This window comes from Suncus etruscus, chromosome 4 (assembly GCF_024139225.1).
Source record: "Suncus etruscus isolate mSunEtr1 chromosome 4, mSunEtr1.pri.cur, whole genome shotgun sequence".
Taxonomy (NCBI): Eukaryota; Metazoa; Chordata; class Mammalia; order Eulipotyphla; family Soricidae; genus Suncus; species Suncus etruscus.
In genome coordinates, this window is record NC_064851.1 from 122754018 (window position 1) to 122772193 (window position 18176).

Sequence of the window (18176 nt, forward strand, 5' to 3'; positions counted from 1 at the left end):
TCTTCCTCTTCATTACCAAAGTGGTATTTAAATTCGCTTCTGCAGAACTATAGACATTCTACAGCTCGACCAATGGGTGGAGGGTTTGAGGTTCTGACTTAACAGTTCTTTATTGTGCTTATGTGAGGTTCACATATTGGTGCAGGGACAAATGAAAGGATCTGCTGCTGGTGAACTGCATTTTAGTTGCATATTAGGGCCACTCTGCCCCTCACTGTGCATTTATCCTTAGAAGATCAACTCAGTTTGCCCAAGTAAAATATTCAGTTTTGTTTTCAGCATCAAACATCATTTTTTACAACTGAGGCATGCTCAAGACAAATAACATGAAGCAATGGGCTCAGGGAAATAATCTAAATACATAGTTAACATGTCCAAACACCAAATCTAACATCAAGGTCTTCATGCTGTGCCCAGGGATCCCCAAGTTCTAGGAGCCATCATTTCATGTCATTGTTTTATAACTTGACAATTCAAAGAATGCAGACGCTTAACAGTAATATCAGTGTCATTGAAATTCATTACCGTAGATGGCTAACTTTTTCATAATCTTTTAAAGTTTTTTAAAACTTTCATCTTTTTAAAAACTTGTTAATTAACTTGTTTTTAAAAACTTTAAAAAAATCATCTTTTTTAAAACTTGTTAATTTTGAGAACTGTTAATTTTCTATTATTTCCTCTCAAAGTCAATGTACCATTTTCTCATTTATTCCTATGTAAATTCAATTTCAACTACCTGATTTTGAGTTTGAGGTAGTTTTCATAGAAGTTCTATTGCTATGAAAATTGCAATGATTCAAGTACCATCAGTAATATTAGATATAATGAGAGAGGATTGAAAATACAGTATCTATCAAACAAAAAAAAATCCTCGGTTTTTTTTTTGAATGTAAAAACCAAAAAAAGCCTTGTTCATTTCCTTAGGGGTAAAAATATAGTTCTTTTGTGAACATAGACACAATACTTGGAATCTGTTTCTTTGCATGGAAAGTTATATCTAGAGAATAGGACTCGTATTCTATTGCTACCTTTCGATTAACCCGGATAAGAATATGCATAAACTCAAGTTTGTCAGCATATAGCTTCAACATAGAACAAAGTGACTGAATGAACCATGATCCATCCTTTGAATTGCGCCAGGAATAGTAACCTGCAAGGCAAAAAACACAGCATAAATATGGATATCTAGTTTTAGTTGGTTTTATAAATGAGCACATAACAACAAAGGTAAAATGAAGTAGGGATTTCCACAGCATTAAAATGACACTAATAAAACTGCTAGTTTCTGGGACAATGATGCCAGAGGGAAAAAGTGCGTTATGTAAACTTTGGTGTCAACCAAGCATAGAGCTGGGGGTCGACATCACTTACTACACAATCTACTCTCTTGAATCTCACAGTTGGGAAAAAGAGGTACAGAGTTTGTAGCAATGGGCTGGAAAGATTGTTCAGGGAGTAAGGAACTCTCCATTCACAGGTAGATTTTTTTTTTTTGCACATGTATGTGCCTTCAATGCTGCCGGAGGTCACATTTGAACAGAATACAGTGCTCCTGAGCACTGTCTGTGTGGCCCTAAACTGTCTTCCTATTCTCCAAAAAAATTTGGCAATCAAAGTTAATTTTATTTGAATATTGCCTTATCCAAGACTAAACTACTTATAGACACATACATTTAAATGTCCTAACAAAATCTACAGATCATTTGGTTATAATAAACACATATAATAAAGGAAAGTATCTACTCTACTTTTTCCATGATCCATTCATTTAACTTAGGTTTTATTTGGGGAGTACTCCCAAGTAGTGCTCTATGTGTTCAGGGGCCACTCTTGGTGACTGCTGGTCAGCAGAATTTAATGGGGAACTACTCAGCCCTTCCCATGCTGAGGAACCTCAGGGAAGCTGGGGATGAACTGGGATCCTATGTACTCCAAGCATGCAGTCTGATCTGTGCTATGTCCCCAATTTAGAAAAATACCTAATAGTTAAAAATATATGGCATAGGGGCTGGAGCGATGGTGCAGAGGTAGGGCATTTGTCTTGCACATAGCTGACCCAGGATGAACTTTGGTTCGATCCCCGGTGTCCCATTTGGTGCCCCAAGCCAGGAACAATTTCTGAGCGCATAGCCAGGAGTAACCCCTGAGTGTCACCAGTTGTGGCCCAAAAATTAAAAACAAAAACAAAACACACACACACACACACACACACACACACACACACACACACACACACATATATATGCATATGGCTATTTGAAAATTTTCCACTGATTGAAAGTAGATTTGTTGAGTCTGAGAGATAGTGGAGGAAATAAAATGCTTACTAAATGCATATAACTAAATCTGGTTTGATTCCCCTCTACCACACATGGCTCCCTGAACACAGAACTAGGAGTAAACCTTGAGTACAGGTGGATATAGCCCAAACCTGCCCTGCCCCCAAATAAAACAGATTTATATTATGATACGTATAAACTAATATAAATCAGTCGAGGTCAAATTCATGTTATTTTTCACTTTCTTTCTTTGTTCATTCCAATTCTACCTCCACTAAGACTAGTCATGCTTATCTTTTTCTGTTTCCTACTTTGCAAAAAATTCTTGAAAAATTTACCTTTCAGGGCCAGATAGTACAATGAGTAGGGTGCTTGCCTGCATTCAACTAACCCAAGTTCAATATCCAGTACCCAGTATAGTCCCCCAGAGAACTATGAGCAGTGCTTCCTGAGTGCAGAACCAGAAATAAGACCTGAGACACTGCCATTTATGACCCAAAAAAACAAAGCAAAAAAACCTTTTAACTATTCTAAAGGCAGGAAAAGCTCTGATCTGGCCTAAAACTTCAGTATAGAATTCTATTTTGTATTAAGTTCAGCAAGAAAATGTATTTTCAGTTATACATTGTATAGAAGTACATAAATATTCTAGTTAAACTTGGCTAAAGACAACATTTTTTTTTGTTTGTTTTTCGTTTTTTTTTTGGGTCATACCTGGCAGCGCTCAAGAGTTACTCCTGGCTCTATGCTCAGAAATTGCTCCTGGCAGGCTTGGGGGACCATATGGGATGCTGGGATTCGAACCACCATCCGTTGCATGCAAGGCCCTACCTCAATGCTAACTCTCTGGCCCCAAGACAACATTTTTTTAAATTAACTTTTTAAAAAAACAACTTTTCGGGCACGGAGTGATGGCGTAATGGGTAGGGCGTCTGCCTTGCAATTGCTAACCTAGGATGGACCTCGGTTTGATCCCCTGGCGTCCCATATAGTTCCTCAAGCCAGAAGCGATTTCTGAGTGCAGAGACAAGAGTAACTCCTGAGTGTCATCTAGTGTGGCCCCCCCAAAACAAGAAACAAATAAACAAAAACAATAAAAAAAAAGAAAACTTTTTGAGACTTCTCCATGGTTAAGTTATTCTAAAATGCAGAAAAATTAGTTGCTTTTCAGGGTGATAATAATCTTGACAAATGAAGCACTTTGTTGCTTCACTGAAAAATCTACACAGCATTGACTATCTGCTACTCTCTTACCAGGGGCAGTAGAATATGCATACAAGAAGTCAGCTTCCACTGGGATCTTCTGAGTGGGCATGTCGTCCTCTGAACCACTGTCGGTCTCTATTCCAGAGTCCAGTCCTGAGCCCCGGCAGGCCTAGAAGTTAAGCCATATTTATTTTAGAAAATATGAGGGACAGAAAAGTGGCCCAGCTTCTCTACTAAGCTCCCAAAGAAAGTAATGGCTGCTGATATTTCCCAGGTAGTCTGGGCTGGGCCATTCCCTTTCGGTCATTCTCAGAAAGGGGAGAGGGATAGAGTCCCCTTTTAGGCATAGCAGCCCAATGCCATCCTTTTTACCTTCCAACAGAAATGGCCCAGCTCCTCAGCTTAACCTTATCAAACTGCTAACTACAAAATTTGTTTCCAATCTAGAGATCCTGAACACCTCAAAATTTTATAGTAGCCACAGCCCTGTAGCAACACAGGAAATTGATGGTAAAGTTACAGTGTAATCTACCAACCTCAGAGAGCCTGAACAGGAACACAGAAGGCTTAACTAGCTCAAACCACAGCCCAGTGAATTCTTAGATACTGACTTCAGTAATACCATGGAGAGATAAAATATTTATTTCAAATTGATCCTTGTTGATCTAAGTTTTGATGACTCCATTTGCTTTTGCATTATAATGAACAACATGAAGTAAATTTGTGCTTCTAAGGAGACAGGCTATGGGGATGGGTGGGAAATTGGGGACACTGGTGAAAGGAAGGTCACACTGGTGATGGGATTGGTGTTTGAACATTTAATGCCCAAAACGGAATTATTTTTGTTTGTTTTTTTGGGCCACGCCTAGTGATGCTCAGGGGTTACTCCTGGTTTTGCGCTCAGAAATCGCTCCTGGCTTGGGAAATCATATGGGATACTGGGGATCAAACTGCGATCTGTCCTAGGTGAGCTGTGTGCAAGGCAAACACCCTACCACTGCGCCACTGCTCCGGCCTAACAACTGAATTTATTAACAAGTTGTTAAATTGTGGATGTTATAATAAAAAATTAAAAAGAAAAAAATAAGGGCCCAAAAGCACAGTGGTAGGGTTTTTGCCTAGCACATGGCCAACACTGGATGGACCTTGGTTAATTCCCAAGTCTGCCAGGAGTGGCTTTTGAACACAGAGCCAGGAGTAACCCCTGTGCACCTCTGGATGTGACAAAGAAAAGAAAAGAAAAAGAAAAAGATATGACGGCCAGAGAGAGTATAGCTTTTGGAACATGCCCCATTGTGATCAGGGCTTATTCCTGACTCTTTACTCAGGGATTACCCTGGAAGGCTTGGGGAATCATATAAGCTCTGGGCAATTGAACTGGCATCAGCTGCATGCAAGGTAAGCACATATATCCCTGTACTCTTGGATCTCATACAAAATATTTTTAATGTAAGTCTAAGAAATTAAAATTTATTCTACATTTCTCAATGTGATGATTTCAAGCAACAGTTTGGGAACTGGGAAAAAATACAAAATCCTTTAGATAATCTATAACTGAGTAAATCAACTTCCAATTAATTCTCAATAACCAAATTACCTGTTTATATATTACCTGAATAATGAAAATTTTGGGTTTCCCAGCTAGACTTTGACAACAATCTCCTCTGAAGAAACCTGTCAGTAACTTCAGGTCAATAGGTCCATCTGTACCAAAGATCACTCCTTCCTCACCATGGCTTAGCAGCACACAGATAAAACTGCTCCTTTTGCTATGATCTTCTTGAGAAGCTAGAAAGACATTTACAAGTAGAAAATCACGCAACAATTTTATATGCTGTCAGGAATACATAGAAGAAAACCTGAGAGTACAAATGAGATGATCTAAACATAAGCTAACACATGAATCATTTCAAATTATTCTAGGAAGGACGCACCAACTTTTATTTACATTAACAGAAAGTGTGATTATGGTTAGTTTAGTTCAGTGGTTCTCAAATACTGGGGGCGCGTTTGACCTTGGCAAACACTGTCATAACAAGCTAAGCCCCGTGTTAATGCCTCTGTATGTCTTTGGAGCTGAGAGTTGCTGTGCCCTGTTTCAAACCCTGCTTTGAAAAGCTATGCATTGCAAAACATGCTCACTGTAGCCATTAATCCAGACATCACCTCTGATTAAATATCAGCTCAAATTATTTTATATGTTTTTGTTTGCAGGTTAAAGTTTTTTTTTAATAAAGATACTATTTACAGTTGTGTGGGGGTTGTGAAAAATGTTTTCTTCTTCCTAGGGGGGCATGACAGAAAATAATTGAGAAGCACTGGTTTAGTTCCACAATTCTCATGCTTTTCTGCTGTGTCAATAATAGCTAAATCAATATGAAACTGGTCAATGAAGGTTATTTGTTTTGTCTTTTCTTACCATTGAACAGCAATTTCTTAATTTCTTCACTGGTAAGATCATTTTTGACCCTGACGTCATATTTCAAATTTGTAAACGTTTCCCGGAGACTTGCTGCATCTACATCTGTACCAGTTCGAGTTGTCATTCCTTGGGACAAAAAAAAAATATATATATATAAACTTTTCATTGCATTAAGAGAAAGGAAACAGTTCTAAAATGAAATAAACTATTCAGTGAGTTGCAAAAACCACAATAAATGCTTCCTTTTAAATGCTAAAAAAATCCAAATATTGTGATCCAGGGTGACAGTCTCTTATTAAGCATATAGGTTATTTCGTAGCAGCTGTGTCAGTACTAGAGTCATGGGTATTTTCACAGATGTAGAAATAATGAAAACTAGGGCCCGGAGAGACAGCACAGCGGCATTTGCCTTGAAATCAGCCGATCCAGGACCTAAGGTGGTTGGTTCGAATCCCGGTGTTCCATATGGTCCCCCGTGCCTGTGAGGAGCTATTTCTGAGCAGACAGTCAGGAGTAACCCCTGAGCACTGCCAGGTGTGGCCCAAAAACCAAAAAAAAAAAAAAAAAAAGTGAAAAATAGAAATAGATGCCTAAAGAAAAGGCCCAATGGAATAAATAACCATTCACTTATTTATTTATTTATTTATTTTGGTTTTTGGGTCACACCCAGTGGCGCTCAGGGGTTACTCCTGACTTTACGCTCAGAAATCACTCCTGGCAGGCTCGGGGGACCATATGGGATGCCGAGATTCGAACCAATGTCCTTCTGCATGCAAGGCAAACACCTTACCTCCATGCTATCTCTCCGGCCCCCCATTCACTTATTTAATGGAATACTGTACTATCATTAAAATTTTTGTAGACAAAATTCTGCCACATGATAATTGTCTTTTTTTTTTTTTTTTTTTTTTTGTGACCACACTAGGCAGCACTCGGGAGTTAGTTACTCCTGGCTCTTGTAATTAAGAAATCATTCAGCGGGCCATATGGGATGCCGGGAATCAAATCTAGATTGTTTGTGTAATGTAATACCCCTCTGGCCCCACGTTTTTTTTGTTTGTTTGTTTTTGGGTCACACCTGGTGCTGCTCAGGGGTTACTCCTGGCTCTATGCTCAGAAATCGCTACTGGCAGGCTCAGGAAACCATAGGGGATGCCAGAAATCGAACCACTTTCAGTCCTGGGTTGGCCATATGCAAGGCAAAACGTCCTACTGGTGTGCTATCTCTCCAGTCCCTGGCCCATTTCTATTTTTAAAAAATAAGACTATGGACCCAGAGAGATAGCACAGCGGCGTTTGCCTTGCAAGCAGCTGATCCAGGACGGTTGGTTTGAATCCCGGTGTCCCATATGGTCCCCCGTGCCTGCCAGGAGCTGTTTCTGAGCAGACAGCCAGGAGTAACCCCTGAGCATCGCCGGGTGTGGCCTAAAAGTATTTTGAACATAGAGACATTTGGTCTTTTTTTTTGTTCATAGGTGTTAAATGTGTGTAGTTCTAAGCTGCATATTTTATTTCAGGGCCACATGTGGTGATGCTCAGGGCTTACTCCAGGCTCTGCACTCAGAAACTACTCATGGTACTCCTGGGAAAGAGTGGGAAACTGCAGAAAGTGTTGTTTTCTTTTTTCTCATTTGTAATCTCTAAAAATTCTTTTATGGATCTATATTATTTTTGTGAATTTAAAATAAGCACATCAAAGCTCTGGCATGGAAAAGGCCAAGACAAGACACTGGGCAGTTAGCTATAAAGGACTGGCTACGCTTGTTAGGCAGTCTGTTACCCAACAGGAAACAGATGGTCAGACTGTAGTGAGAAGTTAAGAGGCAACATGGGAGATCAAAGTTGATATATGTATAATTGGGGGAAAAGAATGGAATGGCATATTTAATAATAATAAAGAATAAAACCACAGTTCATAATAAAATATTCTACAGGAAAAAGGTATTTATGGCTTGTAATGTGTAGCAGAATAATGAAAGGTTAAAGGGCTATCTCAATTTATACTTAAATGCAGAAAGGAAAAAGGTACGATTTAGATTCAGCCACTCACTTCCCACTTCTTTCTTTACTCCTTAACAAGAGCAAATGGTGCTGACTTTTGAGTGTAATCTAGCTTCTTTCTTTCACATCCACCCCGCTTTTGGGGGGCAGTACTCAGGACTTAGTTCTGGTTCTATGCTCAGGGATCACTCCAGATGGGGCTCAGGGTTCTATATGGACTGAAACCCGGCCATCTGCATGTAAGGCTAGAGCCATGTCCGCTGTACCATCATCCTGGTCTCCTTTTCAGTATTTGGATCACATGGTGATGGTCACGGGCTATTTTCTGGATATGTGTTCAAGGATTACTATTAGCAATGAATCCTCCAGGACCATGAGGTACTAGAGATGAAATCTATGGAAGGTGAGTGCCTTTCCACAGTCTAATGCATTGGCCCCCTGATTTCTCCCTTTTTCAACACTGCTTTGTAAATAGCCTCTTAAATTGGATCTGCTACAGCTAGTGTCTCTATAAATTAATTCTAATATGCCTAATATAACAATTCAAAGAATTATGATAACGTAAGTTAAAAAAAAGGAGTAAAATGTAAATTAAATCATAAAACTTGGATATAAATTTTTGTTTTGTTTTGTTTTGTTTGTTTTTTGGGTCACACCCGGTATCGCTCAGGGGTTACTCCTGGCTCTATGCTCAGAAATCGCTCCTGGCAGGCTCAGGGGACCATATGGGATGCCGGGATTTGAACCGATGACCTTCTGCATGAAAGGCAAACGCCTTACCCTCCATACTATCTCTCCGGCCCCGGATATAAATTTTTTAATTAGTATTAAGTAGAATTAAGTAGAAATTAAGTAGAAAAAGCAAGATACAATTTTGCTTGCATATTATAAATAAATAAATCTTTGGGAGAAAATATAGAAAACAAATATTTCATGTCTGGCACCACACGCTCTATCACACCCCACTCTCCACCCTGCAGTCTGCATACTGCATGTCTCTTGGCCAGGTTTTGTTTTGAGGTCATACCCAGAGGTGCTCAGGCTTCCTTCTGGTTCTGCATTCAGGGTTTACTCCTGATTATGAGTTCAAGGATCAGACAGTTGGCAATTAGCTAGATCAGACAGGGTGACGGCATTCAAACATGGGGCCGCCCATGCAAGGCAATTGACTTACCTGCTGTACTATCTCTCTGGCTCTCTGTAGGAGAGGATATTAACTTTTCAGAGTCTGACTGTTACTTTTCAAGTTTGTCGTAATAATCAAATGAGATAATACATGTGGTCAGCCCTGTAGAATTCCTGCCAGGGGAAAATACTACTGTTTATTGTTTGTTGAGCACCTCCGTTGGCATAATGAGGAAGAAGGATAGAAAGCAAAGGTTACAGAGATCCCAACAGATAGAGCAGAGGAGGCAAAATCCCAGAGAGGGGAGATGTTGGAAAAGGGGGATGGAAGAGGGATGGAAGAGGGTTTGGGGATGGCTGTATTAGAGGACCTGTATATCAGCTCCAAACTCTTCCTTGGAGGCCAGAGAGACAACACAGCAGCTAGGGTTTTGTCTTGCATGTGGCAGACCCATCTTCTATCACTGGCACCCTCTATGGTACCCTGAACTTGCCAGGAGTAATCCTTGAGTGCAGCGCTAGGTGTAAGCCCTGACTATTCTTGGGTCTAGCCCAAAAAAAAAAAAAAAAAAAACGAACCACATCCCTATAACTATCTTTACCTCACAACTATCCCATATTAGTGTTTAAGCAAGAACATAAAAATCTATACTATTATTTTCATATGATTCCAAATATAAATGGTACAAATATTTGAAAAGTAGTAAAAGTTATGCACTGATACATACCATTATACTTAAAGTTTTTATTATTAATTATTAAACACAGGCCCATTTCAGGGTAATCCATTTTGTAACTATTGTCCAAGGATATTCCAGAGTCCACTGATTTGCTGCCATGTATGATCTTTCTGTTTGGAAATCAAAGGGAGAAATGACTCATTATGCTTATCATTAATATAGTAACCCAACTTTGTAGCAGGGAACAATTAACATGGGCTTACTTGTTCAGGGAACATGTTACCGAAACAAACATGTTTCACAAATGAATGAGATTCAGGTTCTCCTAATTTAAATTTCACATGTACCTCACAGGGGAAATGTTTTGATACTTGCTCCTCTGCTGTTAGAGCAAAGCTGAAAGCATCCGGTACTTCATCAAATTCTTTACATTTTATGTATTCCTCTAAATTTTATTAATAATTTCACAGAATGCATTTTTTTATTATTTAAAGATTATCGTAGACATAGATCAAGATGTCAATAAACTTTTTTATTTGACCACACCTGGCAATGCTCAAGGGTTTCTCTTGGCCATGGTTCAGAGAATATATGGGGTGCTAGGGATCAGGCCAACAGCATGCAAGTATCTTACCAGCTGTACTCTCTCTCCATCTCCACAATAACTTATGTTTCTTTTGGCTATATACTACCATGCCCAGGGCTTGCTTCTTGCTATGAGCTCAAAATAATTCCTGCTGGTGCTGAGGAAGGGGGTGTGTTGGGAATGGGACAGGACCATATACAGTGCTGGAGGTTGAAAATGGGTTGGTTGCATGCAAAACTAAGTAGTGCCTGACCTGCTGTACTATCTCTTTAGCCAAGTAAAACTCCTTTTCTTTCTTTAAATCAACTTTTAATTTTTTTCCTATAAACTTTTTTTGTTTTGTTTTGTTTTGAGCAACACTCAGTGGTACTAAAAGGATCATAAAAACAAATTAGGGGGGCCGGGCGGTGGCGCTAGAGGTAAGGTGTCTGCCTTGCCAGCGCTAGCCAAAGACAGACCACAGTTCAATCCCCCGGTGTCCCATATGGTCCCCCAAGCCAGGAGCCACTTCTGAGCGCATAGCCAGGAGTAACCCCTGAGCGTCACCAGGTGTGGCCCAAAAACCAAAAAAAAAAACCAGACCAAAAAAAAAAAACAAATTAGGGTTGGTTACATGCAAGGCAAACACCTTACCCCTGTACTATTTCTTCAGTCCAGTAAACTTCCTTAAAGGATTAGTCTGGTATAGTTCCTGCCATTCTGTAAGTGAAAGTTGCCTGGGACAATACACAAAAATGTATGTGGGTGTTCCAATAATACCTGACCCACAATATAGTGCAGGCCTGGCCCTAAATCCAGGATCAACCAAATAGATAAGTTTATCCAAATATTAAAGTTAATGTGCTCTCAAACAGTACCTTAGGCACTTCACTTTTCATTCTACTCTAAAATCATGGCTGGGAGAAGGTCAGAAATGAGCTATCATACTTAGCTAGAGGTGAAGAACTCCATATTTTACAGAGAAGCAAATCAGAACCCTGGGGTCAAAGAGATAGTACAGTGGATAAGACGTCTGCTTTGCATGCAGCTGTCCTGGGATAGATTTCATTCTCATTCTCATTCTCTCTCTCTCTCCTTCCTTCCCTCCCTCCCTCTCCTTCCCTCCCTCCCTCTCCCTCCCTCCCTCCCTCCCTCCCTCTCCCTCCCTCCCTCCCTCCCTCCCTCTTTCTCTCTCTCTCACTCCTGGCTTTGCACTCAGAAATCACTCCTGGCTTGGGGGACCATTTGGGATGCCTGAGGATCGAACCAATAGGCACATGCAAGGCAAACGTCCTTTGTTTTTTGGCTTGATTTTTGGGCCATATTTGGTCATGCTCATGGCTTATACCTGGCTATACACTTAGAAATAACTCTAAGAAGGCTCAGGACACTAAATTGGGTGCAGGGAATTGAACTGGGTCAGCCAAGTGCAAAATAGGTGCCTTATCTGCTGTACTATCACTCAAGCATTAGTACATTCTACATCCAGGCAGGATGGTTTTAAAGTAGGGGTCACATGCAGAACCAGCCTTTCCCCACATTTGGAAGATTAGCAACCAAAGCTCAGAAGGCAAGAGGAACTCTTGGTCTCTGCTGTCTAGAGTACCCACAATCTCTAACGCCCTTCTAAAAGTACAGACCACACATACCCTCTCTGGTATGGTAGGTTACACTAAAATACTCACATTTCTGAACCTTTTATGGACTTGGAATCCACTGAGATCTCGGAGTTTTCCATGGATGCTTTTATTAACTAGAATATAAAAAAAAAGAATAATTTTTAAAAAGTCATGTAAAACCACAGCATGGCAGGCATTGATTATTCCCATGGTCATGACTCCAAATAGTTCATCTAGCATTTTCACAGGGAAGGGGAATTGTCAGTGCTCCCCTGAGGGATACTACCTAGGGCTGGCCCTTACACTGAATTGCACTACTTCATGCACTTTTAGATCAGCTTAAGCATAGAAAGAACTGTGGGCCAGCGAGGTGGCGCTAGAGGTAAGGTGTCTGCCTTGCAAGTGCCAGTTCGACTGCAGTTCGACCCCCCCCCCCTTGTCGTCCCATATGGTCCCCCCAAGCCAGGGGCAATTTCTGAGCATCAAACGTGTGTGGCCCAAAAAACCAAAAAAAAAAAAAAAAGAATAGAAAAACTGGAGCCGGAGCAATAGCACAGTGGGTAGTACTGAAATTTCCCAGGCCACCCCGAGGCTGATGTTCATAGGGTCTTCAGGGCTGCAGCACTGTGGGATGATATGTAGTGCAGGGGATGAAAACAAAACGTTTTATTTGGGGGGGGGCACACTTTGGAGTTTTCAGGGGTTACTTCTGTCTTTGCTCTCAAGAGTCACTTCTGATTCCATATAGGATGCTAGGGATCAAATCAGGCAAGCAATTTACTCACTATCTGTGGGGTGGGGACTCTAAGCTAGTTCAAAACTCCAATTAAAACATAACTACAGGGGCCAGAGGGAGCAGGGACCATGCTTTGCCTTCTCTATGGTCCCGTGAGCACCGCCAGGTATGATGAGCTCTGAGCAGTACCCCACCCCACCAAAAGCCCCAAGCCAGAAAACACCCAAGATTCAAAGTGATAAAAATAGGACTGCTCCCCTGACTATCATTAAAGTACAGTTCTTCTATGACTGTTCAATTCATGTTTGAATATCTGACTGACTTTTTCTATTTTCCTTTATTTTGGGGGTGGGGGGGGTGGTTAATTCATACAATGAACATTTTCAGCAGCTATAGGGAAATCTTAAACTGCCTTGAGCCAGAAGCACCACAGATCTTGCCTCCAACTCTACAAGTCTCCAAGTAGACCATAAGTCAAAATAATAGATTTTGGGGTCGGAGAGATAGCACAACAGGTAGGGTGTTTGCCTTGCATGCAGCCAACCGGGTTCAATCCTTGGTATTCCACATAGTCCCCCAAGACCTATCAGGAGTAATTTCTGAGCAGCTGGGTGTGGCTCAAAAACCAAACCAAATCAAAACAAGAGAATCAGTTTGTGGCTAAAACAAGACCATGATTAATCTGACTGAGAAACAGTCCAGGGAAAATAATCTTGAAAACACAGCAAATAAATGTGTGTGTCAATAAGATGGCTTACTGGCAATATATGATAATATATTTCAACCTCTGAAAAATTAAAACATTTTAAAAAATTTGGCTTCTTGGATATCAACATAAGATTTCATTGACTATTACTAGATAGCTTGTAAGAAGTCATTTTCAAAAGGAAAAAAAAAAGAGTGAGAAAGAAAAAAAAAGTATTTGCCATAGAGGTAGGCTGGGGGTAAAGGGAGGGGTAACTTGAGAACTTGGTGGCAGAATATGAACACTGATGAAGGGATGGGAGTTAAAACATCATTTGATGGAAACTCAGTTTAACTCTACATCTAAGGATGATTTAATAAAAATATACAAATAAATAAAAATAAAGTAAGTCATTTTCTTTGTGACTGTTAAATCTTTCTGACCATTAAATCATCCTTAACACATTTGTTAAAAAAGTTTCAGACAGGGGCCAAAGTGATAGTAAAATGGGTAGGCTACTTGTCTTGAATGTGTCCGGCCCGAGTTCAAGCCCCAGTATCCCAAATGTTCCCCAGCCTGCCAAGAGTAATTTCTGAGTACAAAACCATGAGCAGGGCTCAAAACCAAAAAAAAAAAAAAAAAAAAGTTCCTGATAAAATAGTCTTAATACAAGTGATTATTTATGATTATTACTGATATCAAACATGAGACAGACTATGCATTTCAGTAAAAAGACATAAAACACTAATTCTTTTAAGATAGGTTTTAAAAATAAAGTACCTTATTTCATAAGGCTATCTCAAGAACAAATACTCTATTTCGTTTCCTTCATTATTAGTATCTGAATAGTACATATTGCAATAAATGAACTTCATAAGCTATTATGAATTCATAGAAAAATAAGATCCACATAGCATCAGACCATACACATTTGCTGTCTACTTATCTCCATCTGCTTTTTCCGCATAAAAACCCAAATTCACACTCTTGGGAGCAAAGCTCTAGTTCTCAACAGACTGACTCAAAATTGACACATATAACATTACCTCACCTCCATTAGCTAATGCCTGCCTGAAGACAAGACTCTCTGGAGATGGTGACCTCATTTTAGCAGGATAAAATAGCTTCTCTCTAAGGAAACAGTCACTATCTTACATGATAAAAGGAGCTGGAGTTTAGAACATTTTTATCTGACAAAATATCAACAGAAAACAAACAATGTAGGGGCACTAAAATAGGCTAAAATGCATTTACTTTAAGAAAAAAAAGGTTTATATATTTTTTGAGTTGTAGAAATTTTATTTTATTATTTTAAATTGAATCACTGCGAGATCCAAAGTTACAAAGTTGTTCATGATCAAGTTTCAGTCATACAATATCCCAACACCCATCCCTTCACCAGTGTCCACTCCTCTCCATCAATGTCCAGTTTCCCTCTGTCTCCAGCCTACCTTGATAGCAGATCCTTTCTTCCTTTTAGGCATCATGCTTTGCAATACTGTTACTAAAAGAGCATCACACATGCCCAGTTCTAGGACTGACGTCACTGGGAGATTTGCTTCTAAATGTCAAAAATAATCAGTTTGTCAAGCATCCATATGGAAGACAGGCTGAGGAATATTATACCGCTTCTCTATCTCTCTTTAAAATAAAAAAGGTGAAGCTTTTCCAGTATGACTTTTGGGAATACTTCAGGTTAGAAGAACTTGGAAAAGGGGCCTGAGAGATGTACAAGTAAGGACTTGCCTTGTCTGCAGCCAACCCAAATTCAATCCCCAGTATTTTATTATTCACTCAGTCTGCCACAAGCAATTTCTGAGTGCAGAGCCAGGAGTAATCTCTGAGTATTGCCAAGTGTGGCCCCAAAACAAAATTGGAAAAATATCAGGGCTTTATTAGAAGGGACAAGGTATCAAAGGCAGTCCAAATTCCAGATTTTGGAATTAAAGCTGAAAAGAACATACCTATCACAATAATTCAGAAAAATGCTATTTTAGCTGTAATGCAGTGGTCCTCAAACTATGGCCCACGGGCCACATATTGTATTTGTACCTGTTTTGTTTCTTCATTGCAAAATAAGATCTATGCAGTGTGCATAAGAATTTGTTCATAAGTTTTGTTTTTACTATAGTCAGACCCTCCAATGGTCTGAGGGAGAGTGAACTGGCCCCCTGTTTAAAAAGTTTGAGGACCCCTGCTGTAATGTATTGAAATCATTTCCCATCTGGTCTCACAGTATCTTTGGGGACTTATAAACAAATTCACCAGATTGGATACTGGGCCTGCTAAAAGTTTAAATGTCTTTAAATGTCTATTTTGTGTTATATAAGCTAGTTAATTAAATACGAAGTTCAAGGAATGATAATTATATAGTACTCAGTTCGAAGAAAAACTAAGAATAAACTAAATTCAGCTATGCCATGTGAACAACTAAAACTATTCTTTCCTTTAGGCCATGTGACTCAGGGGGCTAGGTGCTCCCCAAAATCCAAAGTCACATGCCAGAAAGAACATAATACAGTGGGGTCTGTTTTCATCTCTACCTGAAATTCTTTTCTAAGGGACAAAAGGAGGAAAGTTCTCTCAGATTGAAATTGTTCTGTAAAGGGCCAGAGAGATAGCATGGAGGTAAGGCGTTTCAAGCAGAAGGTCAGTAGTTCGAATCCCCTGAGCATGCCAGGAGCAATTTCTGAACATAGAGGCAGAAGTAACCCCTGAGCGCTGCCGGGTGTGACCCAAAGCAAAACAAAACAAAAAAGAAATTGTGCTGTATGAAATAAATGTATACCAAGGATTGTGGAAGCCTCATCTAAAAGTTACATATCAATCTACAAAGCTTTTTCTCTCCCATTGTAAAATTGAACTTGGGTTCATCTCTCCACATTAAGAAACTCCTGCTTACCACAGATTTGGGACCACTGAATCAGTAGCAGTACACATTTCTCATTGGCACCATTATAATTTCTAGAACACAGGTCGTATGCAGACCTGAATAAAATGTTAATGTCTGAAGTTAGGCAAGAAACAAGGATCCAAGGTGAGTATTATGTTGTAAGTGAAATGAGTCAAAGGGAGAGGTATAGACATAGAATAATCTGACTCATTTGTGAGATATAAGAAAAGTAAAAGATAGTATCTATGATAAGAATATCCAGAGACAATAGAGATGAGGGCCAATTCATGGTAGGAAGCTTGCCACAAAGAAAAGTGAGTGCAGATTGGGTAAAGACAGGTCTACTATGACAATGATAGTTGGAACTAGTCATTCTGGATAAGAACTGGGTGCTGAGAGGGGATCAAGTGAAGAAAAATATAAGAGAGAGAGAGAGAGAGAGAGAGAGAGAGAGAGAGAGAGAGAGAGAGAGAGAGAGAGAGAGAGAGAGAGAGAGAGAGAGAGAGAGAAGGTAAAATGCCCACAGGCACCCAGGGGAGGGGTAGGAAGGAAACTGGGGACATTGGTCATTGGTGACAGGAAGTGTGCATTGGTGTACACTGTATGACTGAAACTCAATCATGAAAAATTTTGGAACTATAGGGCTTAAATAAACAAATTACTTAAAAAAAATAGAGAAGAAATTGGGGCTGGAGCAATAGCATTTGTAGGGCATTTGTTTGCCTTGCACAAAACAGACCTGGGTTTAGTCCCTGGTATCCCATATGGTTCCCCCCACCCCCACCCCCAATCCTGCCAGGAGTAATTTCTCAGCATAGAACCAGGAGTAACACCTGAGTGCTGCTGAGTTTGGCCCAAAACTTAAAAAAAATAAAAATAAAGTAAAAAGAGAAGAAACAAAGCTCCCCCTCCTGCCCACCAGAGGTTTTCACTGGTGTTCAGTTATTACTCATGGCTCAGCAAGGCAAGTGCTTGACACTATAGAGTACTCAGCCAATAACATCGCTACTATAATATTGAGAATCTCTGTTAGCAATCTGAATGCAATTTTAAACCAAACAGAAAGATTATCAACATTGAGCAGAGATTTAAATTCCCAAAGCAGACAAGACATTGTTTCATTTGATCCTGACAACAATCTTTTTTTTTTTTTTTTTTTTTTTTGGTTTTTAGGTCACACCCGGCCAGTGCTCAGGGGTTACTCCTGGCTGTCTGTTCAGAAATAGCTCCTGGCAGGCACGGGGGACTATATGGGACACCGGGATTCGAACCAACCACCTTTGGTCCTGGATCAGCTGCTTGCAAGGCAAACGCCGCTGTGCTATCTCTCCGGGCCCTCTGACAACAATCTTATGACTATGCAGCCATCAGGAGAGATGAAGTCATGAAATTTTCCTATACATGAATGTACATAGAATCTATTATGCTGAGTGAAATAAGTCAGAGGGAGAGAGAAAGACGCAGAATGGTTTCACTCATCTATGGGCTTTAAGAAAAATGAAAGACATTTTTAACAGTATCTCAGAGACAAGAGAGATGAGGGCTCGTAGGGGCAGCTCATGACATGAAGCTCATCACATAGAGTGATGAGTGCAGTTGGAGAGATGACTACACTGAAAACTATCATAACAATGTGAATGAATGAGGGAAGTAGAAAGCCTGTCTCGAGTACAGGTGTAGGGGGTGGGGAGGAGGGAGATCTGGGAAATTGGTGGTGGGAATGTTGCACTGGTGAAGGGGGGGTGTTCTTTACATGACTGTAATCATACAACTATAATCATATTTGTAATCACGGTGTTTAAATAAAGATAATTATAAAAAAATAAAATAAAATATTCAACCAAAAAAAAAAAAAAAAGAAAATTATGTCAAGTATAGGGGAAAGCTCACACCAATAGTTTCTTTTTGGAACTTAGCCTTTGGTTGTCTGAAAGGAGTTATCTATTCTACTCCAATTCATATTTG

At 39.9% G+C, this 18176-nt stretch overlaps 1 protein-coding gene across 1 annotated transcript; it reads right to left on the reverse strand.

Moving 5' to 3' along the window:
- Positions 1-685: 685 nt before the first annotated feature.
- LOC126006887 (caspase-3-like) lies at positions 686-12025 on the reverse strand. Its single transcript, XM_049772424.1, has 6 exons — positions 11964-12025; positions 9762-9883; positions 5905-6033; positions 5098-5273; positions 3534-3654; positions 686-1150 (listed from the first exon to the last, which is right to left on the reverse strand). The coding sequence occupies exons 1-6, from the start codon at positions 12014-12016 to the stop codon at positions 921-923; spliced, it is 831 nt and encodes a 276-aa protein (XP_049628381.1). The 5' UTR covers positions 12017-12025; the 3' UTR covers positions 686-920.
- Between the last annotated feature and the right edge of the window lie 6151 nt (positions 12026-18176).